The sequence below is a fragment of the Schistocerca nitens genome, chromosome 5 (genome assembly GCF_023898315.1).
Source record: "Schistocerca nitens isolate TAMUIC-IGC-003100 chromosome 5, iqSchNite1.1, whole genome shotgun sequence".
Taxonomy (NCBI): Eukaryota; Metazoa; Arthropoda; class Insecta; order Orthoptera; family Acrididae; genus Schistocerca; species Schistocerca nitens.
Genome location: NC_064618.1, coordinates 388,252,660 through 388,280,421, shown reverse-complemented (window position 1 = coordinate 388,280,421; position 27,762 = coordinate 388,252,660). Strand labels below are relative to the sequence as shown.

General features: G+C 40.7%; 1 protein-coding gene across 1 annotated transcript in view; it reads right to left on the bottom strand.

The window, feature by feature from the left end:
* The window catches only part of LOC126260488 (nucleosome assembly protein 1-like 4), a 157,314-nt gene that overhangs the window by 75,346 nt on the left and 54,206 nt on the right, over nt 1-27,762 (bottom strand). Inside the window, exon 3 of the mRNA XM_049957816.1 lies at nt 25,921-26,070. Coding sequence (XP_049813773.1) covers nt 25,921-26,070 — 150 coding nt within the window. The remainder of the gene's footprint in view (nt 1-25,920; nt 26,071-27,762) is intronic.

The window sequence follows — 27,762 nt, the reverse complement described above, 5'->3', positions numbered from 1 at the left end:
CTAACGGGTGGATTAAAACTTTACCGACACTGACCGAGCTAAGCAAAGAAATGAAGTCTTTGTTGGACGACGTGCGTGAATCATGGGGCGCGACTGATAGTCAACCGGGTAGAAATGTGACATATACCATGGGCGATAACGTCTTTTTAACGAAAGACCCTACGTCATTAGCTATTAGAAGGTTAAACAAGTAATGGAAACATATTTACGCCGGACCTTACGGGATTACTCGCATTCCGCATGAGGGAAGCTATTTGTTGTTAATAAACATAAAGGAGGGCAACCCAAGGGTTTGTTTCCTCACAAAGAGTTGAAGACTTTTATGCATGAAACCTTTAGTGACAGTTAATGGAACACTGGATGGGAAGCTTTAGCTGAGTAGTTCTTATAGTTTAAGAAACTCAATTGGAGTAGTATTACAGTTTCTTTTTTTTAATAATGTCCTGATCATAGTGGATATAAAAATATTTCTTATTTAATGGTATAGTAGTTAATGACAATGCAGTTTGTTAATACTTCGTTCCGTAATTTTTTGAATTCCTTGCATTTAACTGCTAGTGAACAGAGGCCTCAGATTAAGAACAAACACAATGAGTTACCGAATTTATTTGCATATTAAATTTTTGCGGTGCTGGCTGTCCAGTGAAGTGTCAGTCATTTCAATAGAGTTGTACCCGGAACAGAACAGAACAGAATCTCGGCATAACCTGCGGATATCAAAGTCATTTGAGCATTAAGAGTAATTGTGTAACAATGAAATATCGCATGTGAAAGCAGTGGCAAAATGTATGCTTTGAGGTATTAGAAAGGCTAAAAGACTGCATACATTAGTGAACAAGGACTTTGATTGCTGGGGATGAAATCTAATGAGTGACATTAATGGACTTTATGTTTACATATTATATCATGTCTATGTGTACTCTATGTTCCATATTCGTCATTCTGGAGCATGCGTCAAGATATCGCTGAGGCCGCAGCCCAAAAAACCTGTTATCTGATGGCAGCACGACTCCAGAAACGGTAACTATGATCTACGAAACGGTCCGTGATGTGGGCGGAGGGCGTCAATGTCGGGAGTTCACTCGCCTTGCAACCTAGAAACTGAGCGAGAACGAGACATATTCGCCTGCAGTTCATCACTGGAAGACTTTGTGTAAGAAGCGAGCTGTCCGTTGATGTTAACCTGAAATTCGATCGTCAGTCAAGTGAGGAACATCACGGATGTCTACAAGCAGCATCGTTATAAATCAGATGAAGAATCTGAAGGAAAAGAAGACCCTACCGAAGAAGATCGGCAGCTGTAGGCAATCCGAAGAACGCATCACGAGGCTTAACAATAGAGGTGAAGAATCGGCGAATGGATATGGAAGAGAAAGAAAAATCTAAAATCGTACGTCGTATGGCGTAATCATCAAAGACTCTATGCGATGTGAGGGCAAGAAGATCCACTGTTACGATGGGCATGTTCCAGACTATAAGAAGAGGCAACATTAGTCCTCAAATGATGAAAACGTTGTGCTGCTTAGCTACTAAGGAGGCGCCAAAACATGTACAACCATACTGCAAGCTACGAAAATAGGCAACATCAGTCAAATAATGAAAACTTCTTGCTGCTAGCCATTGAAAAGGAGGCACAACATATGTAATCATGTTGCAAGCTACAAGAAGAGGCAACACGAGTCAGACAATGAAGAAGTCTGTTGCTTAGCCATTGAAGAGGTGGAACAACAGCAGATGACATCGGTTACCAATATTCCCTATGTCCCACTCTTGCAACAGCACAGATGGTCTGCAGAACCCAAATAACAATTTTGTGCACCGAGATGAATAGAAATCGCAGACTTTGCCGGCTAACAACAGAAAAGACAGCAATCAAGTGCCAATATTTTAATGAAATATTTAAGACTATACATAGTTTGGAATTTGCAATTAGTATAAACTGTCCTATTCAGTAAAAGACATAGAGTGAATATTTAAGTTGTGTCCAGTAAATAAAATGAAATTTATAGCTAACCTTAAGCTGACTTATTCTGAACATATATTAAATAAAGGAAATATCTAAGTTTTAAATAATACTACGAAATACTTAAGTTAGCCCACAATGAAGAATGAAATATATAAGGAACATGTAAAAAAATCTATTGTACGATTTTAGTAATCATGTTACATCATCTATTCGTATGTATATGTAACATATTCTCGTTCGATCGTAAAATGGAAAGAAGAGGAAAGAAAAAGAGAAAAAAATAAGGTCCCAAGTAAAGATCCAAAACCCTGGTCCATGAAAAAGAAACTACAAATGCCCAATCCCGAGTCAAAGTCAGACATAGTTAACGAAGGACCCAGAATCTCTAAGAGAAAATTTGAATAAGCGTAATGTTAGCATATCTCGCGGTTACCCGAAACGATGACGATTTGACAGAAATAAAGTAGTCATCGTTGAGGCGCTGTGTAAGCCCTACTTCATATCCGGTCGTTTCTGAAATTGAAATTTATTCGAACTGGGCATGAATAATTCCCGAATTTCATATCAAATCATGAATTTCCGTTTTAAAGTAGAAAAAATTAAATACAAGAATAATAAGAGCATCTGGAAATCTTTAGAGTCTTTAACATATGGGAGTCTTTGTGTTCGAGATTTTAGTGTCGGAGATTTTAGAATATAGGTCCTGAGTATTCGCGTCTCTTACGTTCATGTGCCACTACGTGTAAAAGTAAACTTCATTGGAGCCAGGCTACAGAAAAGTAAACCTGTGTTAGTTTAATTGACTGTCAAATGTTCGAAAACTGACAGAACTGGGACAACGCTAGCACCCAGCGAACATCTCAATCGATAAAAGATCGGTATCATTAATTCCAATTCAAGAACTTGGGTTGTTAGAGAACCTACTATTCAAACATCGCGTCGCAACTTGACATTCGATTATAGACCTGTTTGGACATTTATTATCGATTTAAGGTGTGACCATTCACAGTAGTTAATCATATAAAAGAAACTGTGTTAATGAAAACCGAGTTAAGGATAAACTATAATGTCCTACGATTTCGAAGAGAGTATCAGAAGAAGTGAACCCTGTATCGGATTATCTCTGGACAACAACAACAACAATAATAATAATAGTAATAATAAAATTTGAAAAGTAAATAATTTTCAAGGGACTAAGTGTCTTGCTGCGTTAAATGAACCCCGTGTCTTTTGAGGAATTAAATCGGTGTGTATGAGCTATGCTAATCAAAGATATCAATTCATTTTGAAACGCGAATCGGCCACCTAGCACCTCTTAATGAGTATCTTTGGTGGTAACCGCTAAGCAATGCGGCTAGCCCATAGTAATAATCTGACGCTAAACTTATTAACGGAAGAGACTTTAAAAAAATTGCATAAACTCGGATATAGACTCAAATTAGAGCAAAGAGTGGACATTATCAACAAATACAGACTGCAATAACAGACACTGTTGTGTCACCTCGCTTTCACATTTCTCAACGAGCTGAAGAATACCGGATGGGCATGGAGTAAGGTCATTACACTTTGGCTGATCGTGGAAGTGCCAGTAGGCAGCAATAGGAGACGTCACAGTATTCTTTTGCGAAACATACTGTGACAATTCGTTTCACGGTAATGGCTGTCCGATTTGCCTCAAGAACTACATTCCGATTCATGAAATATACTAAACGCACCCTGTGTCAGGAACTCAGCGAACGCTTGACAGAGGTACAATTTGTACTTGGATAACATTGCCGTACCTATTTTAGTGTACCGTATGCAATATACTTCACATTCTCTTTCCAGTAGGCTTTCTGCAAAATACAAACATTTATGTTACAAATCGCAGAATTTTAGATCCGACAAGAATGGATTTCTTAATCCACATTCCTTTTATCAGGCGGTTTTAATAGTAATTTAGAGACTTTCTGTGTAACGGGATATTCATTTGTATACTCTCGAAAAGTTTCCATTTAAAGTTTACTTTAAATACGTCGTTAGACTTTTTTTTTTTTAATTTCTTGTTGGTACGAACGAGAATTATTTGGATTACATACTCCCATAGGAACTGAGATGAATATTAGATAAACACCTTACCACTATATAGCTGACATAGGCATCCATTCCCAAAATTTATGAGTTGCTTACGCCACCGTGAAATAATTCGTTTGGTGACTGAGCTGATTGTTAATGGGTGTACTTGTGATTGCGTGTTCCGGTATATTTAATAACTGCGTATGACGTTCTTTCTGTATGCTTCGATGTTCAGACGATTAAATTCTGTGTCTGCTACCATCTGAATAGCGAAATTAATTCTATAGTGGACCGTACTGATGTCACTGACCACCTCAAATAGCTAGGCACGTGTTACATCTAGTAAACTAATGTGAAATCTACATAGCTCCACAAGAATATAAATTTGTACTGTTTGATATGTAGTTTCATTAAATATTCTGTTTGCCATTTCTTTAAGAAATATGTTGGCAAGTAGGCCACTGATGAGTGTGCTCGTTGCTAGCACTTCTTTTTGCAAATAAAATTGTTTGTCAAACATGAAGTCATTCTTTGCTCCCATTAGTTTTAGAATGGCTATAAATTCTTCTATATGTGCAGCTGTGGTCTTCCCTTGTTTCTACATCTGATCATCAATAATGTTATCTAAAACTTCCTGGCATATAAAAACTGTATAGCGGACCGAGACTCGAACTCGGGAATACCGGGTTCGAGTCTCGGTCCGGCACACAGTTTTAATCTCACTCTGGAATAATGTTATCTGTTTCTCCAGCTGACACATTTGTGTAGATAGATGTGCAGTCAGAGGGTGTTAGGTTTGATGGCTCAAATGGCTCTGAGCACTATGCGACTTAACTTCTGAGGTCATCAGTCGCCTAGAACTTAGAACTAATTAAACCTAACTAACCTAAGGACATCACACACATCCATGCCCGAGGAAGGATTCGAACCTACGACCGTAGCGGTCGCTCGGTTCCAGACTGTAGCGCCTAGAACCGCACAGCCACTCCTGCCGGCTTAGGTTTGATGTTGACGGTGTATTAACATTTACTTTTGCCTGCAGTCTATTAGTGTTTTGTTGGCTCTCATTGTTTGTAAGAGAGTAACACTCATGTAGTATCGAATGGTTGGTTACGGTATTTGAGTTTTTAGTTGCAGGGCATTTCTGTGCAGTTTTTAAGGCATCTACAGTAGTAACTGAAGAGCTGTATTTGTTGATCTTTGATGGGCAATTAAGGTTGTGTGCGTTGGAGTTAAATGTGTCATATATTTGACTTCAACTTTCGTCATTATGATTTTGATAGTTTTTAGGTGTTTCTGTGTTCCTTCTACACCTCGTGGTGTTACACAGTTCTCATTTAACTAATCTTAGTACCGTTGGTGTATTCTGTATCACTCACACGTGTTAGTGTGTTTGTTTTACCTATTTTGGTGTCGTCTATAGGGAACGAGAGACGTTTAAAACACTTAGGGTACTGCGGGGCTATTTCGCTCATTTCAGCTGTAAGAACTGTATAATATTACATAAACATTTCCAAAAAATATCTATCAGTGTGATACAGTTATGGTATTGTCATTGTGAATACTGTCCAGTGCATAAACGGTCGAAATTCATTTACAGGAACAAAGTATTAAAGAAACATGTGAAGAAATTAGAAATCACGTTGTATAACAATGGTGGGGATGCTCCATCCAGTCAAGAGGTTATTCCGCCCAGTGTATTTCAGTGTCAATATCACAAGCGTTTACTATAAGTAAACATTTTTCGTCCTTTTGCACTCACACACTACGTGAAAACACGTAACTCATTGCTGGCACTTTTTCCAGAGGAGCAGTCTATAACACTCGTTATTGCTTGTTTGACATCTTCCTCGAACCATGAAGCACTTGGATTTTTCGTTTTGTATATACGTACCATCTTAAAAGTAACCAAGAATATAAGTTCTCTAGAATTTCGCAGTAAAACATCAGGTAGAATAATAACTTGACTGAGCAGAAATATCCCCAGGAGCAGACGTTTCGAAAGACGTGGCAAATCAGACCTTTGTGGAAAAAGTCAGCAATATTTGTTGACACACACAATGCATTAGCTGTGTTTTTATAAAAGTTACAATAAAAGTTTAAAATTTCACTTCATTGTGCATGATATACCTAAATGTTTAACGTTATATTAAAAAATCCGTCACAATTCTCTTAGTACCTCTAGAGTTTGTTCCTGTGTTCTGTCAATAAAATAAGAGAAAACACCCGTAATACATCCACACGTTGCGGCACAAGGGTACTGGCTCACACTGAAGGCAAAACGACCGTGACTCTGTGACGAACTAGTGCACAATTGCAAAATGTCCTAGTTTAGGCGGATCAGTCCTGTGAGCGGAATAGCCCTGCTGTTCCCTAAGAGTATTTTCTGAGAGTCTAAGACAGTAGTTCTCAGACTTTTTGAGCTTCGGGCGCATTTAAAAGGCCGCAAATAATTGTGGGCTCATTATGTACACATTTCTGAGGAATATGTTTTACAAGATATCAAATAAGTTACTGTGTTGGCCTCACCGAACTTTACTATGGATAAAGTGTTACTTTTATAAATACAGTTACATTCATTATTAAATGAATTTATCACTCTCACCACTGCATATTGTTATGATGTGACAATTATCTGACCATTCTGTTTCTCCAGACCAGAGCATTCTGCCATCCGACAAATTATTTTTCTCGCCCCACTGCGAATTACACTTTCCCTAGAATTTAAACTTCTCGTTGGTGTAAGGCTTTATCATCACTCATTATTTTGAAATACCTTTGCCTAGTTTCCAAACATCCGCTACTGTTAGACAGCTAAGATTAGCAGCAATGTAGGAGAGAAGACAGTTGGCATGAAACTTCCCGAATACTGTCGACACTGTAAGGAGAAAAAGCCACCTTACTTCCTTAACCAAACTGCACTATTCGACAAGAGTTAACGACTCGTTCCGTATTATCTGACGTGAAATAGATAAAATTGAGTAGCTATATATTCTTTTTTATTTGGCCATATGTTTTGCAAAAATATTAGAGGGTCCACCCGTAAATGTTCTCGGGCCCACCAGTGCGCCCCGGCTCCCACTTTCAGGTTTAAGCCAAGTAGTCTTATCTGTAGCTTATTACAGACTCTCGTGGCGCCGACAGGATAGGCGGCTCTAGAGACAGCAGATGCATAGTAGAAACTAGTTTTTCAGTGTAGTTGCCTGTGTAGGAATAAAATAATGACTTCAATAATGTTAAAACTAATCACGTATATACATCCTGTAAACTGACTCGTTCAATATCATTTCGATAAAAGAATCATTCAAATGATCTGCAGAACATATAAATTACTACCTACACTACTAGCCATTAAAATTGCTACACGAAGAAAACGACGTGCTACAGACGCGAAATTTAACCGACAGGAAGACGATGCTGTGATATGCAAATGATTAGCTTTTCAAAGCATTCACACAAGGCTGGCGCCGGTGGCGACACCTACAACGTGTTGACATGAGGAAAGTTTCCAACCGATTTCTCATACACAAACAGCAGTTGACTGGCGTTGCCTGGTGAAACGTTGTTGTGATGCCTCGTGTAAGGAGGAGAAATGCGTACCATCACGTTTCCGACTTTGATAAAGGTCGGATTGTAGCCTATCGCGATTGCGGTTTATCGTGTCGCGACATTGCTGCTCGCGTTGGTTGAGATCCAATGACTGTTAGCAGAATATGGAATCGGTGGGTTCAGGAGGGTAATACGGAACGCCGTTCTGGATCCCAACGGCCTCGTATCACTAGCAGTCGAGATGACAGGCATCTTAGACGCATGGCTGTAACGAATCGTGCAGCCACGTCTCGATCCCTGAGTCAACACAGGGGGCGTTTGCAAGACAACAACCATCTGCATTAACAGTTCGACAGCGTTTGCAGCAGCATGGACTATCAGCTCGGAGACCATGGCTGCGGTTACCCTTGGCGCTGCATCACAGACAGGAGCGCCTGCGATGGTGTACTCAACGACGAACCTGGGTGCATTAATGGCAAAAGGTCATTTTCTCGGATGAATCCAGGTTCTGTTTCCAGCATCATGATGGCCGCACCCGTGTTTGGCGACATCGCGGTGAACGCAATTGTTGTTGTTGTGGTCTTCAGTCCTGAGACTGGTTTGATGCAGCTCTCCATGCTACTCTATCCTGTGCAAGCTTCTTCATCTCCCAGTACCTACTGCAACCTACATCCTTCTGAATCTGCTTAGTGTATTGATCTCTTGGTCTCCCTCCACGATTTTTACCCTCCACGCTGCCCTCCAATGCTAAATTTGTGATCCCTTGATGCCTCAAAACATGTACTACCAACCGATCCCTTCTTCTAGTCAAGTTGTGCCACAAATTTCTCTTCTCCCCAATCCTATTCAATACCTCCTTATTAGTTACGTGATCTACCCACCTTATCTTCAGCATTCTTCTGTAGCACCACATTTCGAAAGCTTCTATTCTCTTCTTGTCCATGTTTCACTTCCATACATGGCTACACTCCATACAAATACTTTCAGAAACGACTTCCTGACACTTAAATCAATACTCGATGTTAACAAATTTCTCTTCTTAAGATACGCTTTCCTTGCCATTGCCAGTCTACATTTTATATCCTCTCTACTTCGACCATCATCAATTATTTTACTCCCTAAATAGCAAAACTCCTTTACTACTTTAAGTGTCTCATTACCTAATCTAATTCCCTCAGCATCACCCGACTTAATTTGACTACATTCCATTCTCCTTGTTTTGCTTTTGTTGATGTTCATCTTATATCCTCCTTTCAAGACACTGTCCATTCCGTTCAACTGCTCTTCCAAGTCCTTTGTTGTCTCTGACAGAATTACAATGTCATCGGCGAACCTCAAAGTTTTTACTTCTTCTCCATGAATTTTAATACCTACTCCGAATTTTTCTTTTGTTTCCTTTACTGCTTGCTCAATATACAGATTGAATAACATCGGGGAGAGGCTACAACCCTGTCTCACTCCTTTCCCAACCACTGCTTCCCTTTCATGCCCCTCGACTCTTATAACTGCCATCTGGTTTCTGTACAAATTGTAAATAGCCTTTCGCTCCCTGTATTTTACCCCTGCCACCTTCAGAATTTGAAAGAGAGTATTCCAGTTAACGTTGTCAAAAGCTTTCTCTAAGTCTACAAATGCTAGAAACGTAGGTTTGCCTTTTCTTAATCTTTCTTCTAAGATAAGTCGTAAGGTTAGTATTGCCTCACGTGTTCCAACGTTTCTACGGAATCCAAACTGATCTTCCCCGAGGTCCGCTTCTACCAGTTTTTCCATTCGTCTGTAAAGAATTCGCGTTAGTATTTTGCAGCTGTGATTTATTAAACTGATAGTTCGGTAATTTTCACATCTGTCAACACCTACTTTCTTTGGTATTGGAATTATTATATTCTTCTTGAAGTCTGTGGGTATTTCGCCTGTCTCATACATCTTGCTCACCAGATGGTAGAGTTTTGTCATGACTGGCTCTCCCAAGGCCATCAGTAGTTCTAATGGAATGTTGTCTACTCCCGGGGCCTTGTTTCGACTCAGGTCTTTCAGTGCTCTGTCAAACTCTTCACGCAGTATCTTATCTCCCATTTCATCTTCATCTACATCCTCTTCCATTTCCATAATATTGTCCTCAAGTACATCGCCCTTGTATAAACCCTCTATATACTCCTTCCACCTTTCTGCCTTCCCTTCTTTGCTTAGAACTGGGTTGCCATCTGAGCTCTTGATATTCATACAAGTGGTTTTCTTCTCTCCAAAGGTCTCTTTAATTTTCCTGTAGGCAGTATCTATCTTACACCTAGTGAGACAAGCCTCTACATCCTTACATTTGTCCTCTAGCCATCCCTGCTTAGCCATTTTGCACTTTCTGTCGATCTCATTTTTGAGACGTTTGTATTCCCTTTTGCCTGCTTCATTTACTGCATTTTTATATTTTCTCCTTTCATCAATTAAATTCAATATTTCTTCTGGTACCCAAGGATTTCTATTGGCCCTCGTCTTCTTACCTACTTGATCCTCTGCTGCCTTCACTACTGCATCCCTCAGAGCTACCTATTCTTCTTCTACTGTATTTCTTTCCCCCATTCCTGTCAATTGTTCCCTTATGCTCTCCCTGAAACTCTCTACAACCTCTGGTTCTTTCAGTTTATCCAGGTCCCATCTCCTTAAATTCCCACCTTTTTGGAGTTTCTTCAGTTTCAATCTGCAGTTCATAACCAATAGATTGTGGTCAGAATCCACATCTGCCCCTGGAAATGTCTTACAATTTAAAACCTGGTTCCTAAATCTCTGTCTTACCATTATATAATCTATCTGATACCTATTAGTATCTCCAGGATTCTTCCAGGTATACAACCTTCTTTTATGATTCTTGAACCAAGTGTTAGCTATGATTAAGTTATGCTCTGTGCAAAATTCTACAAGGCGGCTTCCTCTCTCATTTCTTCCCCCCAATCCATATTCACCTACTATGTTTCCTTCTCTTCCTTTTCCTACTGACGAATTCCAGTCACCCATGACTATTAAATTTTCGTCTCCCTTCACTACCTGAATAATTTCTTTTATCTCGTCATACATTTCATCTATTTCTTCATCATCTGCAGAGCTAGTTGGCATATAAACTTGTACTACTGTAGCAGGCATGGACTTTGTGTCTATCTTGGCCACAATAATGCGTTCACTATACTGTTTGTAGTAGCTAACCCGCACTCCTATTTTTTTATTCATTATTAAACCTACTCCTGCATTACCCCTATTTGATTTTGTATTTATAACCCTGTAATCACCTGACCAAAAGACTTGTTCCTCCTGCCACCGAACTTCACTAATTCCCACTATATCTAACTTTAACCTATCCATTTCCCTTTTTAAATTTTCTAACATACCTGCCCGATTAAGGGATCTGACATTCCACGCTCCGATCCATAGAATGCCAGTTTTCTTTCTCCTGATAACGACGTCCTCTTGAGTAGTCCCCGCCCGGAGATCCGAATGGGGGACTATTTTACCTCCAGAATATTTTACCCAAGAGGACGCCATCATCATTTAATCATACAGTAAAGCTGCATGTCCTCGGGAAAAATTACGGCTGTAGTTTCCCCTTGCGTTCAGCCGTTCGCAGTACCAGCACAGCAAGGCCGTTTTGGTTAATGTTACAAGGCCAGATTTATTTTATTTATTTATTTATTTATTTATTGTTCCGTGGGACCAAATTAAGGAGAAATCTCCATGGTCATGGAACGAGTCAATACATGAAATTATAACACGATATTAGAAACAGATAAAATGAAATATAGAAAAAAAACATATTCAGGTGACAAGTCATAAGTTTAAATGAAGACAATCAACAATGTAACACTGGAATTTGCTTAATTTTTTAGCTCTTCCAGGAGCTCCTCGACAGAATAGAAGGAGTGAGCCATGAGGAAACTCTTCAGTTTAGACTTAAAAGAGTTTGGGCTACTGCTAAGATTTTTGAGTTCTTGTGGTAGCTTATTGAAAATGGATGCAGCAGAATACTGCACTCCTTTCTGCACAAGAGTCAAGGAACTGCATTCTACATGCAGATTTGATTTCTGCCTAGTATTAACTGAGTGAAAGCTGCTAACTCTTGGGAATAGGCTAATATTGCTAACAACAAACGACATTAAAGAAAATATATACTGTGAGGGCAATGTCAGAATTCCCAGATTTTTGAATAGGGGTCGACAAGAGGTTCTCGAACTTACACCACATATAGCTCGAACAGCCGGTTTTTGAGCCAAAAATACCCTTTTTGAATCAGAAGAATTACCCCAAAAAATAATACCATACGACATAAGCGTATGAAAATATGCGAAGTAGACTACTTTTCGTGTTGAAGTGTCACTTATTTCAGATACTGTTCTAATGGTAAATAAAGCAGCATTTAGTTTCTGAACAAGATCCTGAACATGGGCTTTCCACAACAGCTTACTATCTATCCGTACGCCTAGGAACTTGAACTGTTCCGTCTCGCTTATAACATGCCCATTCTGTCTGATTAAAATGTCAGTTCTTGTTGAATTGTGAGTTAGAAACTGTAAAAACTGAGTCTTACTGTGATTTAGCATCAAATTATTTTCCACAAGCCACGAACTTATTTCATGAACTAAATTATTTGTTACTGTTTCAATATTACACACAAGATCCTTCACTATCAAGCTGGTGTCATCAGCAAACAGAAATATTTTTGAATCACCTGTAATACTAGAAGGCATATCATTTATATAAATAAGAAACAGCAGTGGCCCCAGCACCGACCCTTGGGGAACGCCCCACTTAACAGTGCCCCATTGGGACTGAACATCACTACCACTCTCAATATTGCGGAGAATTACCCTCTGCTTTCTGTTCTTAAAGTAAGAGGCGAACCAATTGTAAGCTACTCCCCTTACTCCATAATGGTCCAGCTTCTGCAGTAATATTTTGTGGTCAACACAGTCAAAAGCCTTCGTTAAATCAAAGAAAACACCTAGCGTTCGCAACCTTTTATTTAATCCGTCGAAAACCTCACAGAGAAAAGAGAATATAGCATTTTCAGTTGTTAAACCATTTCTAAAACCAAACTGAACATTTGACAGCAAATTATGTGAATTTAAATGCTCCAGTAACCTTGTATATACAACCTTCTCGATAACTTTAGCAAACACCGATGGCATAGAAATAGGTCTAAAATTGTCAACATTATCAATGTCTCCCTTTTTATAAAGTGGCTTCACTACCGAGTATTTTAATCGATCAGGAAACCGACCACTCCTAAAGGAAAAGTTACAGATATGGCTAAGTACTGGGCTAACATACATAGAACAATACTTCAGTATTCTGCTAGATACCCCGTCATATCCATGAGAGTTCTTGGTCTTTAGTGATTTAATTATTAACTCAATCTCCCTCTTGTCAGTATCATGGAGGAGCATTTCAGGTAACAGTCTCGGAACACTTTTTTCTAAGAGCGCTATATGATTCCCTGTTGGAATTAGGTTTCTATTTAGTTCACCTGCTATATTCAGAAAGTGATTATTAAATACTGTACATATATGCGACTTATCAGTAACACGGACATTCCCACTACGCACTGATTCTATATCCTCGACCTGTCTCTGCAGACCAGCAACTTCCTTTACGACTGACCATATGGTTTTAATTTTATCCTGAGACTTAGCTATTCTATCTGCATACCACATACTTTTTGCCTTCCTAATAACATTTTTAAGCACCTTACAATACTGTTTGTAATGGGCTGCAGCATTTAGATTTTGACTGTTTCTAACGTTTTGATATAATTGCCACTTTGTTCTACAAGATATTCTTATCCCTCTAGTCAGCCACCCAGGCTGCCTGTTTGTGCTAGTACCCTGTTTTAAACGTTGTAACGGAAAGCAACTTTCAAAGAGCATGAGAAAGGTCTTTAGAAAAGCATTATATTTATCGTTTACTGTCTCAGCGCTATAAACATCTTGCCACTCTTGTTCCTTTATAAGGTTTACAAAGGTCTCTACAGCAACCGGATCAGCTTTCCTGAACAGCTGATGACTATATTTAACACGAGTTGCAGCATAAAAATCTTTTAAAGTTAAAATTTGCGCATCATGATCTGAAAGGCCATTCACCTCTTTTCTAACAGAATGCCCTTCTAGTAATGAGGAATGAACAAAAATGTTGTCTATGGTTGTTCTACTGTTCCCTTGCACTCTCGTTGGAAAGAATACGGTTTGCATAAGATTATATGAATTAAAGAGGTCTACCAGCATCCTCTTCCTTGCACAATCACTTATACAATTAATATTGAAGTCACCACATATAACTAACTTTTTGTATTTCCTATAAAGTGAACCAAGAACCTCCTCTAGCTTTAGCAAAAATGCTGTGAAATCGGAGTCTGGGGATCTATAAATAACAACAGTTACAAGTTTAACTCCGTTAAATTTAACCACACCTGCACAACATTCAAACACCTATTCAGTGCAGTACTTTGAAACATCAATTGACTCAAATGCGATGCCGTTTTTCACATACATGGCTACTCCCCCACACCGCAAAGAGCTCCTCGAAAAGCAGCCAGCCAACCTGTATCCTGGTAAAGGAAGCCTCTGAATTATCTCCTTATTTAAGAAGTGTTCAGATATACCAATAATTTCAGAGTCAACATCTATAAGCAGTTCACTAACTTTATCCCTAATACCTTGTATATTTTGATGAAATATACTAATTCCCTCATTACTCGGATACCTAAGCTTTGTCAAAAGTGATTCCCTTGTTAGAGAGACTTCCCTTAAGCAGGAATACCTATCAGCTGACTTCAATCTAAAAAAGGTGCAGCTCTAACACACACTACTGCAGGAATTTTCCCATGAGTGATCCCACCAACCCCACCTATGCTGTCACCTATAAGCTTTGCCAACCTCCCCTTCCCATACCTGTTGAGGTGCAGGCCGTGTCTAGTGAAACCCGTCCTGCTGATAGACTCCACCGACACCACTGAAATGTGACCCATGCTTTCTGTCATCAGCGCACCCCCAAGTCTCATGTTATTACGCCTGACGGCTGTATTAAGATGAGGCCGATCGTGACGCTGAAACAGTTCCACGAAATGCACATTCGTGTTGCCAGTCTGAGTGGCTATCTTTTCCAGGTCACCATCTATGTTATACTCCCCATCCCTACCAATACTATTACCAGCCCCACCCACAATCACTACCTGATCCTCTTTAGTAAAATCCCTACATAACCCCCCTATGTTAACAGTCACCTGAGCCAACCCTGCATTAGGCTTCACAATGCTGGTGACCTGGTACTCACTTCCCAGCACTTCCTGCAACTGCTGGCCTACACCTCTGCCATGTGAACTACCTAACAGCAGAACCTTCTTCTTCCTCTTCGACTTTGCAACTGTTCTAGGCACAGTAACTACTGAGGTCTGCTGCATACTTCCTACATCTACAGCTACTAGAGATTCCTCTCCACTAGACTCTGACAGTTGTTCATATCTATTGTAAACACCAATAGTAAAACTATCTGAAAATCTTCTTCTCCTAGCAGATCTCTTGCCAACAGCCAGCTCCCATTCCCCAACCCCCTTCTCCCTCCTCATCCTATCTAGCTCCTCCTGTGCGTTTTTCAAACTGCACCTGAAGGGCACAGATCTTACGCTCCTGCTCCTCTATCAGTTTACTCTTGCTACATAACCTGCAGTTCCAGGAGAGGATCTCACCAGAATGCCCACTGGCTTCCCCACTGCATTCCCCCCAGTGAAAATACTTCGAACAAGTGTCACACCGCAATCCACTACTCACGAACCTACGGCAAAGCCCACACTTCTCACTCATGGTAAAATTTTACTTTTTCTAAGTTCCGCTACTACAATAAGAAGATGCTAAAAACCTGACTACAATAATCACAAACTTACTCTACAAGGGAAGTAACTACTATTATTAACAGTATTAATAAACAACAAATGTGAATATAACAAAAGACTAATACAGAAAGAGAATCAAACGTCTAATCACACAGTAACGAGCTGTAAACAGTTCCCAAAAGGTTCTTCTGAAATTATTTCACCAGAAAACACCACGAACACCGGTTGAAGACTACTAAAGTTCCTAAATAAATCACTATGCACAAACAATTAATTAGTACTTAGCTTTCGATGCGCCGCTACAGCTGCAACTGGTCAGCGCGGAATGTAAACACAGGCAAGAGGTTAAGTTGCTCGATACGAAACACTCACAAATATCACGTCACAACAGAAGAAAGGCAGAGCTGAATGAAGAAACCACTAATACGTCACTTATATAGTAAATATTATCACAAAAACCGTTAAAATATGTATCTGGAACCTAAAAATATATGAAAACTTAGAGAGCGATCTCACACGCAGCCACTCGCTTATGACGTCACACCAGTCACACCAGTCACATCCAGACTGTTGCCCCTGCAACTACTGAAAAGGCTGCTGCCCCTCTTCAGGAACCACATGTTTGTCTGGCCTCTCAACAGATATCCCTCCGTTGTGGTTGCACCTACGGTACGGCCATCTGTATCGCTGAGGCACGCAAGCCTCCCCACCAACGGCAAGGTCCACCAACGCACATTGGAAGCGTGTATTCGTCATCGCCATACTGGCGTATGACACGGGGTGGTGGTATGGGGTGCCACTGGTTACATTACTCGGTCACCTCTTGTTCGCAATGACGGCACTTTGAACAGTGGACGTTACATTTCAGTTGTGTTACGACCCGTGGATCTACCCTTCATTCGATCCCTGGGAAACCCTACATTTCAGCAGGATAATGCACGACCGCATGCTGCAGGTCCTGTACGGGCCGTTCTGGATACAGAAAATGTTCGACTGCTGCACTGGCCAGCACATTCTCCAGATCTCTCCCCAATTGAAAACGTCTGGTCAATGGTGGCCGAGCAACTGGCTCATCACAATGCGCCACTCACTACTCTTGATGAACTGTGGTATCGTGTTGAAGCTGAATGGACAGCTGTACCTGTACACGCCATCCAAGCTCTGTTTGACTCAATGCCCAGGCGTATCAAGACCGTTATTACGGCCAGAGGTGGTTGTTCTGGGTACTGTTTTCTCAGAATCTATGCACCCACATTGCGTGAAAATGTAATCACGTGTCAGTTCTGGTATAATGTATTTGTCCAATGAATACCCGTTTATTATCTGCATTTCTTCTTGGTGTAGCAATTTTAATGGCCAGCAGTGAAAATGGCAAATAATAGTCTGAACGCCAGCAACCGCCAAGTACGTAGACACAATACACGATAAATAGCAGAAAGCACGAGCTCCTAGTACAACTTGCAGTCAATGTACAATTTACACGTGGTCAGAAAGTGCTGTGGAACACAACTTGCAGTCAATGTACAATTTACACGTGGTCAGAAAGTGCTGTGGAACATTCTCGAGGAGCCACAAGTATGTGGAGTGTGGAATGTGACACAGGAAACGCACTTGACTACAGTGTACGAATACTGGGCGTTGCAACGACCCAGACAACCTTAGAGTCCAGTCTTCAGTAACTGAAAGTATTAGGGAACCGTCTCCGTGTCACTTTGTTGGATTGTGTAGGAATAGGTGATAGGACGCAATTCGTAGCATGCCTGTAAACACGTCACCTTCTTCATGCACTTTACCTCCATCCCGTGCATGTAACCTGCCGAGTTCCTCAACTTACAAAAGCTATCAGTAGTTGCTTGCTGTCTTAGTCGTTCAGTGTTTTAGCAGGCTGTGACGGAAACAGGACTTCTCCTCACAAATTCGCAGTTGGAGGTTACTGTACAGTTTTCAGCTATCTCTAAAGCACGCGATATTGGTGTTCATTACCCTACTCTCTTTTGGGTTCTTATTGATTTTTACAACATTTTTCACTTATGTCAAGAAGTACGACAGTTAAAATCCCCATCTGGACTTTTAGATTTACTTCTTCTGTGATTTCCATAAATTGCTGAAGGAAAATTCCCGGAATGTTCCATTGGAATAGTTCATACAACTGCCCTGCTCATGTTTTTCAGTTCGAACTTGTGCCCCATCTTCAAAGACTTCGTCATCGTCGAGAAACTGAATACAAATCTTTCTTTACTTTTATTGTGCTGTAATTGTTTGGAAATTGATGTGCCTCATGTTTTCTAAGGTTACGATTTTACCTCTTTTAACGCCAGATCCGTTGTTAAGTTGGTATTGTTGATTTTCGAAGATTTTCTGTTGTTTTATTACGTGTTCTCTTTCTGTGAAGACGTTTTCTATTATCTTATGTGACAATGTTGTATTCACGATTGTTGTAGGTCCCTATCAAGCAATAGACTGTTTCACTAACTAAAAGTGAGTTGAATCGACAGGGTGGACAGGAAAACTAAGCTTGGCCCCCAATGCCGACTACTTTGATTACTAGTATAGTTACTTCAAGATGGTAAATCAGTTTATTTTTTTCCTTTTCATTGCCGTTACTGTGTATGATGGAGTTTCCTGTGATATATGACACAAACAGACTATCATTTTTTATTTGAACTGATAATTAAATGTTTGTTTTATGTAACTGGACATGGAGCAACTGTATTTCAGCGTGTACAGTGTGAATTCCTACTTCAGCCAATGAATTTCTGAGCTTCGTTTTACTCTGTGGCTAAAAAAAGGAACATTATGGACATTATATTCAGCAGGAGGCGAAGTTCCTACAATCCAAATATTTACATTTTTGATTTTATTAAGTCTTTTATATATCTACATGCACATCTACATACGTGCTCAGCAAGCCATCATAAGATGCGTGGCGAGGGTATCCTATACCACTACTACTTATTTCCTTTTCTGTTCCACTCGCAGATATTGGGAGGAAAAACCAACTATGTATATGCCTTCGTAAAAGCCCTAATCTCTCTGATATTACCTTCATGGTCCTTATGCGAAATGTACGTTGCCGGCAGTTGAATCGTTCAGCAGCCAGCCTCAAGTACCGGCTCTCTATGTTTTCTCAATACTGCTCCTCAAAAAGATTGTCACGTTCCCTCCAACGGTTCCCGACGGAGTTTCAGAAGCACCTCAGTAATAATTGCATGTTGTTCTAATGCACCAGTAACAAATCTAGCGGGTCGCCTCCGAATTGCTTCAACGTCTCCCTTTAATCCAACCCGGTGCAGATCCCAAACATTCGAACAATACCCAACAATGGGTCACACTAGTGTTCTATACGCGGTCCCATTTACACGAGCCACAATTTTATAAAATTCTCCCTATAAACCAAAGTTGACAATTCGCCTTCTCTACAACAATCCTTACATGCTCATTCACTTCCATATTGGTTTGCAACGTGAGGCCTAGACGTGGCAGCCAAACATCACATTAATAAAGTCTTATTCGAATATTATGGATTTGTTTCTCCTGTTCACCTGCATTCTCTACAATTAGGGCTAACTGCTAATTACCACACCAACTAGATTTTTTTTATCTAAGTCCTCTTGTGTCCTCCTACACTCACTCAACTTCGACACATTCCCGTACGCCACAGAGTCATCAGCAAGACCTGACACTCTGTTCAACTGATTTTCCAAGTCATTTTAAGTTTCTGAAAGTATTAAGCGAAGTAACAAAACTCTAAGAATTTAAGTTCTCCCTGATGCTTAATTCTCATTTCTCCTTGATTTCTATTATTGCTTGCTCAGTGTATAGATTGAAAAACATGGTGAATAATCCATAACCTCGTTTCTTTCCATTGTCAGTTACTAGCTCCCATTCATAGCCTTCAATGTGCCATGTCCACGGCTTTCACTGTGATCGTGACAACCTCCATCACTGCCATGGTCGACTAGTTGCCTGCATACCAGCTCCACTAGGGCACTTACTCTTGTAGACCTCACAACAACAGTACTGCAAGCCCAGCGCATCAACCATAACAAGCTATAGGGTGTGGCAAACAAAAGTGGCCCGGAGAAGAGAATTCCAGAGTGCAAAGAAACAGCAGAGGACAGGAAATACAGTGATAACCTGACTATAGCTGCTGTTGAAAGTCATCAACATTCATCTCTTGGCAGTTCTGGGCTGAAATCAGCAAGTTACTGAAGGCGTATCAAAGCTGGACTGCTGGAAGTGCTGCAGTTTCATCCGAAATGTTCTGCTGCAGTTCTCGAAGACCATGAGGGTTGTTGAAATATAACTTAGACTTCAGAGCTCCCCACAGAGAGTAATCGCACCCTAACAGATCGGATGACCTGCGTGGCCAGCTACTGCCACCAGCCGACTGACCTCGGTTAACAAACCTATCAATCGTGAAGATTGAGAAAATGTGCCCCAAGGTTCAGCTGGTTGTATTGAGGGCTGCTCCATTCTGTTGGATGGACTGTAGGTCTTTTCTTCGTCCGTTAATCTTGCCACAAATAGTTTCTAAATGTTGGTAATATAATGCGGCAAAGTCAGCGTCTAATGGATAATTATTTGACCAGCAATGCGACGTGCAGACTCTGTAAACCAAAGACGAACCTTCTGATCATGCAATGGCGGTTTCTTCGAAAAACCTGAGGGTATTTCGACTGCGACATACGTCTTACATATCAGGTAATAACTGTAGACTCATGTGCCAAAACATTATGACCACCTGCTTGATAGCTTGTTTTTCCGTCTTTGGAACGAAATACGTCACTGATTCTGCATATCAGGGATCTGACAATTTGTTGGTAGGTCTCTGGAGGTATATGGCATTAGATTTCTACGCACAGGTCATGTAATTCCCCTAAATAACCGGCTGTGGATTTGCATATGCGGTGATGGCGCCCGACAGCAACCGAAATGGATTCCATAGGAAAGCACCCGTGGTCTAGGAGTAGCGTCTTTGATTAGTAATTCACACGTCCTCGATCCGGTGTTCTAAACCCTTCACCATTTAAATTTTGATTAATAAATAACATTGGTGGTCGAACACTTCCGGCATAAGAAGTCATCCTCATTCCCAACGTCCTTGTCAAAGAGGGCGGAGGAAGGGTCAGAGGTTCAGGGCACTCTCTTGTTCCTGTAGTCGGAAACTGCCCTGAAGACGGAAGAATCAGCAGTTGTCAACGGCATGAGGATCCATAAGTATATGTGGCCTGTAATTGAAAATGTGTCATGATGATCTCTCCATTGACGAAAGATTCCGGAACAGTCCCCCATTGGATCTCCGGGATGCGACTGCCAAAGGGCAGGTGATGATGAGAGGAAAACTGAATGACTGGAAAAAGGAGAATGTTCTACAAGTCAGGGCGTGGAATGTCAGAAGCTTGAACATGGTAGGGAAGCTAGAAAATCTGAAAAGGGAAATGCAGAGGTTCAATTTATATATGGTAGGGGTCAGTGAAGTTAAGGGGAAAGATAACAACGATTTCTGATCAGATGAGGATAGGGTAACGTAAACAGCAGCAGACAATTGTATGACGGGAATAGGATTCGTTATGAGTAGGAAGATATGGCAGAGTGTGTTACTGTTAACAGTTTAGTGATAGGTTTGTTCTTATCAGAATCGACAACAAATTAACACCGAGAATGATATTTCAGTTACACATGCAGACGTCACAAATTGAAGACGAAGTGATACATTACGTGAGGATATTGAAACGGTAATACAGTATGTAAAGGAAGATGAAAATGTCATAGCCATGGGTGGCTGAAATGCATCTGTAGGGGAAGGAGTAGCAGAAAAGGTTACAGGAGACTAATGGCTTGGGTCAAGGAATGAGAAAGGAGCAAGACTAATTGAGTTCTGTAATAAATTTCAGCTAGTAATAGCGAATACTCTATTCAAGAATCTCAAGAGGAGGAGATATACTTGGAAATGGCAGGATGACACGGGAATATTTCAGTTAGACTACGTCATGGTCAGACAGAGATTTCGAAATTAGATACTGGATTGTAAGGCGTGCTCAGGAGCATATATAGACTCAGACCATAATGAAGTAGTGTTGCAGAGTAGGCTGAAGTTTAAGAGATTAGCCAGGAAGAATCAATATGTAAAGAAGTGGGATACAGAAGTGCTAAGGAGTGACTATAGATATAGTAAAAGTAGACAGTACAGTTGAAGAGGATTGGACATCTCTAAAAAGGGCAATCACAGGAGGTAGAAAGGAAAACATAGGTACAAAGAAGGTAATTGCGAAGAAACAATGGATAACGGAAGAAATACTTCAGTTGATCGATGAAAGAAGGTAGCAATAAAATGTTCAGGGAAATTCAGGAGTAGAGAAATACAAGTCGCTGGGGAATAAAATAAACAGGAAGTGCAGGGAAGCTAAGGCGAAATTGTTGCATGAAAAATGTGCAGAAATCTAAAAAGAAATGACTGGTGGAAGGACTGACTCAGCATGTACGAAAAGCAAAATAATCTCCGGTGAAATTCAAAGCAAGGGTAATATCATTAACAGTGCAACGGCAATCCCACCGTTAAATGCAGTGGAGATGGCGGATACGTGGAAAGAGTTCTTTGAAAGCCTGTATGAGGGGTAAGATTTGTCTGATCTGAAAAAAGAAGAAAAAGGAGTTGATTTTGGAGAGATAGGGGATCCAGTATTAGAATCAGAATTTGAGAGACCTTTGGGGCACCTAAGATCAAATAAGACAGAAAGGACAGATATCATTCCACCGGAATTTCTGAAGTCATTGCGGGAAGTGGCAACAAAACGACTATTCACGTTGGTATGTAGATTGTATGAGCATGGTGACATACCATCTGAGTTTCAGAAAAATATCAGCCACACAACTCCGAAGACTGGATTTCAAGAGCTGAAAAGTGCAAGAATTATCGCACAATCAGCTTAAAAGCTAATGCATCCAAATTTCTGACAAGAATAATGCACAGAAGAATGGGAGAGAAAATTGTTGCTGTGTTAGTTGACGATCAGTTTAGCTTTAGGATACGTAAAGGCACCAGAGAGGCAGTTCTGACGTTGCGGCTGATAATGGAAGCAAGACTAAAGAAAAATAAACACGCTTTTATAGGATTTGTCGATATGGAATAAGCATTCGAGTATGTAAAATGGTGAAAGATATTCGACATTCTGAGAAAAGTAGGGGTAAGCTATAGGGAGAGACGGGTAATATACGTATAATATGTAAAAGAGCCAAGAGGGAATAATAAGAGTGGACGACCAAGAATGAAGTGCTCGGATTAAAAAGGGTGTAAGACTACTGCTCAATCTGTACTTGGGAGAAGTAATGATGGAAATAAAAGAAAGGTCCAGGAGTGGAATTAAAATTTAAGGTGAAGGATATCAATGGTACGATTCGCTGATGACGTTACTACTCTGAGTGATAGTGAAGATGAAATACATTATCGTCATCTGTTGAATGGGATGCACAGTCTAATGCATGCAGAATATGGATTGAGAGTAAATCGAATAAAGACGAAGGTAATGAGATGTAGCAGAAATGAGAACAGCGAGAAACTTAACACCAGGATCGATGGTCACGAAGTAGATGAAGTTAAGGAATTCTGCTACCTAGACAGCAAAATATCCAATGACGCAGCACTGGCAAAAAGTGCATTCCCAGCCAGGAGAAATCTACTAGTATGAAATACAGGTCTTAATTTTAGGAAGAAATTTTTGAGAATGTACGTTTGGAGCACAGCATTATATGGTTCTGAAACACTGACTGTGGGAAAACGGAACAGAAGAGAATTGAAGCATTTGAGATATGGTGCAACGGACGAATGGTGAAAATTAGGTGGGCTGGTAAAATAAGAAATGAGGAGGTTCTGCGAAGAATCGGAGAGTATAGGAATATGTAGAAAACACTGACAAGGAGAAGGGACAGGTTGATAGGACATCTCTTAAGACATAATGGAATGACTTGCATGGTGCTAGAGGGAGCTGCAGAGGACAAAAGTGTAGAGGAAGACAGAGATTGGAATACATCCAGCAAATAATTGAGGACGTAAATTGCAAGTACTACTGTGAGATGAAGAGGTTGGCAAAGGGGAGGAATTAGTGGCGGGCCGCATCAAACCAATCATAAGACTGATCACTCAACATCAACGTGAGGTCAAACCACTGTAGCTGGGTTCTGGCTCCGACGAGACACGGACAATTATAGTTCTGAAAGATGACATTGCAGTCGGGGAAGACATTAAGGATAAAGGGATGCAGGTGGTTCGCAGCTGTCAGCATGTCTTCAATTACTACCACAGGTCCTACGCAAGCCCAGGAGAATTTCTATCAAAGCGCAACACTGCTCCCACCATTTCGCGTCCGCGGCACGCTGCACGTTTCGAGCCACCGTGTACCTTGATGACGGTGTTTTTGGAGACGATCATCGACCTAGTGTAGCAAAAGTGTGATTCATCCGAAGAGCCGACACGGTTCCATTGACCTACTGTCGAATCCCAATGCTTCCATGCAATAGTAACTGGCGATGTCGTTGGGTGAACGAGTGAACACGTAAGGGTGGTCTGTTGCGTAGCTCGATATTCGGCAATGAACTATGAACGGTGTGATCCGAAACACTTTTGCTTGCAGCGGCGTTGTGCTCTTTCGACAGAAATGCCACAGATCATCATCTATCCTACTTTACAGAGCAGAAAAGCCTCCGAACCCCACGTTCTGTGAAGAGTCGTGGATGCCCAATCATTTAGCGCCGAGTGAAAGTTTCACAGTCCTTCTGCCACTGTCCGTAGATGCTCACCACAGAAGGATGTGAACTGTACGGCTCTTAGCAAAAGACATATTATATGTGGTGAAAAAGAAAAGGAGAAAAGAATAATTGAACTGGATGATTATAATTGCTTGGACAACGATTGTGTGAACTTTATGTAATAAAGAGAAAGCATTGTGTGTCATGTTTTGTTCTTGTATAGAATTATGTACAGATTTTTTTAAAGATAATATCTGTGTCGGCGAGTACTGAAACCGCCACAGACGATACTTATTAAATATCAAACAAAGATGAGAATATGTGACTAGTATAAATAGTAATGACAAAACAATAATTTTTCTGTCGTCTTCCTGGAGTTAGGTGAGTAGGAAGAGCCTGTGACGTTATATTGTACGCTTGCGCAGCGTTCTTTTGTCAAGATTGAGAGAAGGGCGTCATTAGGCATTGATTTGTAAAGATATATAATAATTTAATGTGTTTAAATGTTTTGAACAGAGTTACTTAGTGAAAACTTGCATTATGATTTGTAATAAGCTTGCCTAGTATTTTATCCGATCCCTTAAAGACATTTTAGTTGTTTAAATATTATTCGTGGTGCAGAGCTGCGCTACGAACGAACGAGTCGCTGCCGCTGCGCATTCAAACTGCATTAAATGAAACGAATTATACCGCAAAGAAGCGGCCAGGTAATAGTGAACTAAAATTATTTCTTTTAGCTTTCGGAATTGCTGAGCAGAGCAGCAGATTTTATTATGTGTTTTACAGGTTGACGCGGGCTGCTGATAATATATTATTAACAGTGCAAAAAGATAATTTACCTTCATAACATAAAAGAAATCTTGCTGTGCGTAGTTCTGGTCTGGCAAACCTTATAGTAAAAACATCTTTTTCTATGACAATAGTCTCATGTTCTCGTGTTAGTCGTGGTACTTATTGGTGTCTTACTGTTAACAAAAATCCACTGCAAAATTTTGATTTTGAACAGTCATTGCGTACTATAACATCAGTATTGATAACGAAATGAAATTCATTAACCTTTTCAATAACTGTAAAGTAAGGAAGAAATGTTGAACTTTATGGCGGGTTACAGTGACGAAAAAATGTTCGTTTAATAGAAAGCCAGATCCAGAGTCATAAGAACATAGTATATTTTGTTTTGTTGAAAATTAATGATCCAAAGAAAGTCACAGCACAGCATCACTAAAAGGTATTTCGGGGCTCTTTTCGTAGCAACATATTTTATCTCATATATTAGTTGTTACGCGAGTCATAATAAAACAAAGCAAAGAGAGAGCCAGCGAAAGAATATTCGACCAGATTCATCGTTTTCGAGATACTCGTTCACAGGTTCAGCGTAATAATAATCTGCTCTTTGTCAAAGTCGCTTATCTCAATGGGTTTCCCCATTTGCCGCCTGTCCGTGTCTGCTCCACTTGCATACCGCGTCACGTGGCCGCAACGCCACCATGTGGCACCTAAGGTCACGGTGGGCAGTGGTCATAATGTTTTGGCTTGTCACTGTATGGGTCTGTAGTGGGAAGAATGAAACGGTATAGACATCACCTTATTTAATTTGTCCATAAACGGGGATTCGGCGAGAACAGTGGTTGTGTGTCGGATACACTTGCGATTTATCTAGTGTGGTCAGTGCTAGACGCTTTGCTGCCGCTACTCCCAGCGCCGGCTGCGGCTGCTGCTCGAGCTGCTGCTGTAGGACTCGTACTCGGAGTCGCTGTAGTCGGTCTGGGCGGCCTCGCCCGTGTAGAAGAGCACGGCGCGCGGCACCAGGCTGCTCTGCAGGTGCAGCCCCACGTCCACGTCGCGCTCCCACGCATCCAGCTCGTCGTCGTCGCTGGTGCCGGCAGGCGCGTCCCTGCCACCAGGGCACGGGGCACACCGTGAGTGACACTTCTACTCTGATGGTCCTCGACGCACAGCACGTGCCAAGCATACCGGGTGATCAAAAAGTCAGTATAAACTTGAAAACTGAATAAATCACGGAATAATGTAGATAGAGAGGTACAAATTGACACACGTGCTTCAAATGACGTGGGGTTTTACTATAACCAAAAAAATACCAAAGTTCACAAAATGTCTGACAGATGGTGTTTCATCTGATCAGAACAGCAATAATTAGCATAACAAAGTAAGACAAAGCAAAGATGATGTTCTTTACAGGAAATGCTCAATATGTCCACCATCATTCCTCAACAATAGCTGTAGTCGAGGAATAATGTTGTGAACAGCACTGTAAAGCATGTCCGGTGTTATGGTGAGGCATTGGCGTCGGATGTTGTCTTTCAGCATCCCTAGAGATGTCGATCGATTACGATACACTTGTGACTTCAGGTAACCCCAAAGCCAATAATCGCAGGGACTGAGGTCTGGGGACCTGGGAGGCCAAGCATGACGAAAGTGGCGGCTGAGCACTCGATCATCACCAAACGACGCGCGCAAGAGATCTTTCATTCGTATAGCAATTTTTTTTTGTTCTAATAAAACCCCATGTCATTCCAAGCATGTGTGTCAATTTTTACCTCTCTATCTACATTCTTCCGTGGTTTATTAAGTTTTCAAATTTATACTGACTTTTTGATCACCTGGTACATAACAGGTAGTTACAGTTAAAGTGCAGCTACTCACTGAGGTCCAGTGTAGGTTGTAATTATCGTATGTCAGCGAAACTTGGTAGATATTCTATTGCGTTGATGTGTTATCTATTTCCCAGAGGAAAAAATTAGTTCCAACTTATGCCACCAGGTGCAAATCTGGCGCTGTGAATGCAAGAAAAAGTATAGAAAAGTTTCCGTTTGTAATGGAATAGTAACGGGATGTGGACACAAATGGCCAAATAAGTGAGAAGGGCATAATTTTGGTTTCATTATTAACTGACTCTCACAAAAAAAATGGTTCAAATGGCTCTGAGCACTATGCGAATTAACTTCTGAGATCATCAGCCACGTAGAACATAGAACTAATTAAACCGAACTAACCTAAGAACATCGCACACATTCATGCCCGAGACAGGATTCGAACCTGCGACCGTAGCGGTTACTCGGTTCCAGACTGTAGCGACTAGAACCGCACGGCCCTCCGGCCGGCTGACTCTCACACAATTTTTTTTTTCCACTATGAGCACCGCAGAAGTAGACGAGATGCTGTACAGAGCAAGATTTACACCTGGTGGCCAAAGTTCGAACTAACGTTTTTCTAGGTAAATCAGCTCCACATTAAAACATTATTATATCTATAAGGTTTTCCTGCCGTACGATAATTGCAGACCATGTTGTACCTCCACGAGCAGCCGCACTTCAATTAAAACCACCCAATACCTACATACAAAGTGGGTCCCAGTCACGTACTGTGGCTATGAAAAATAAAAGTCATTGATTACGTTCAAAAAAATCCTTGTATTTATTCAAAATAGTCTTCTGCCGAATCAGAACACAGTTGAAATCGTTTAAAGATGTCTAGAACCAGTCTCCGTAGACCTTTTTTGGAGTTGTATTTAGTACTGCATTACAATTATCTTGCATGTCCTTAACTACGTCATAACCTCAATTTC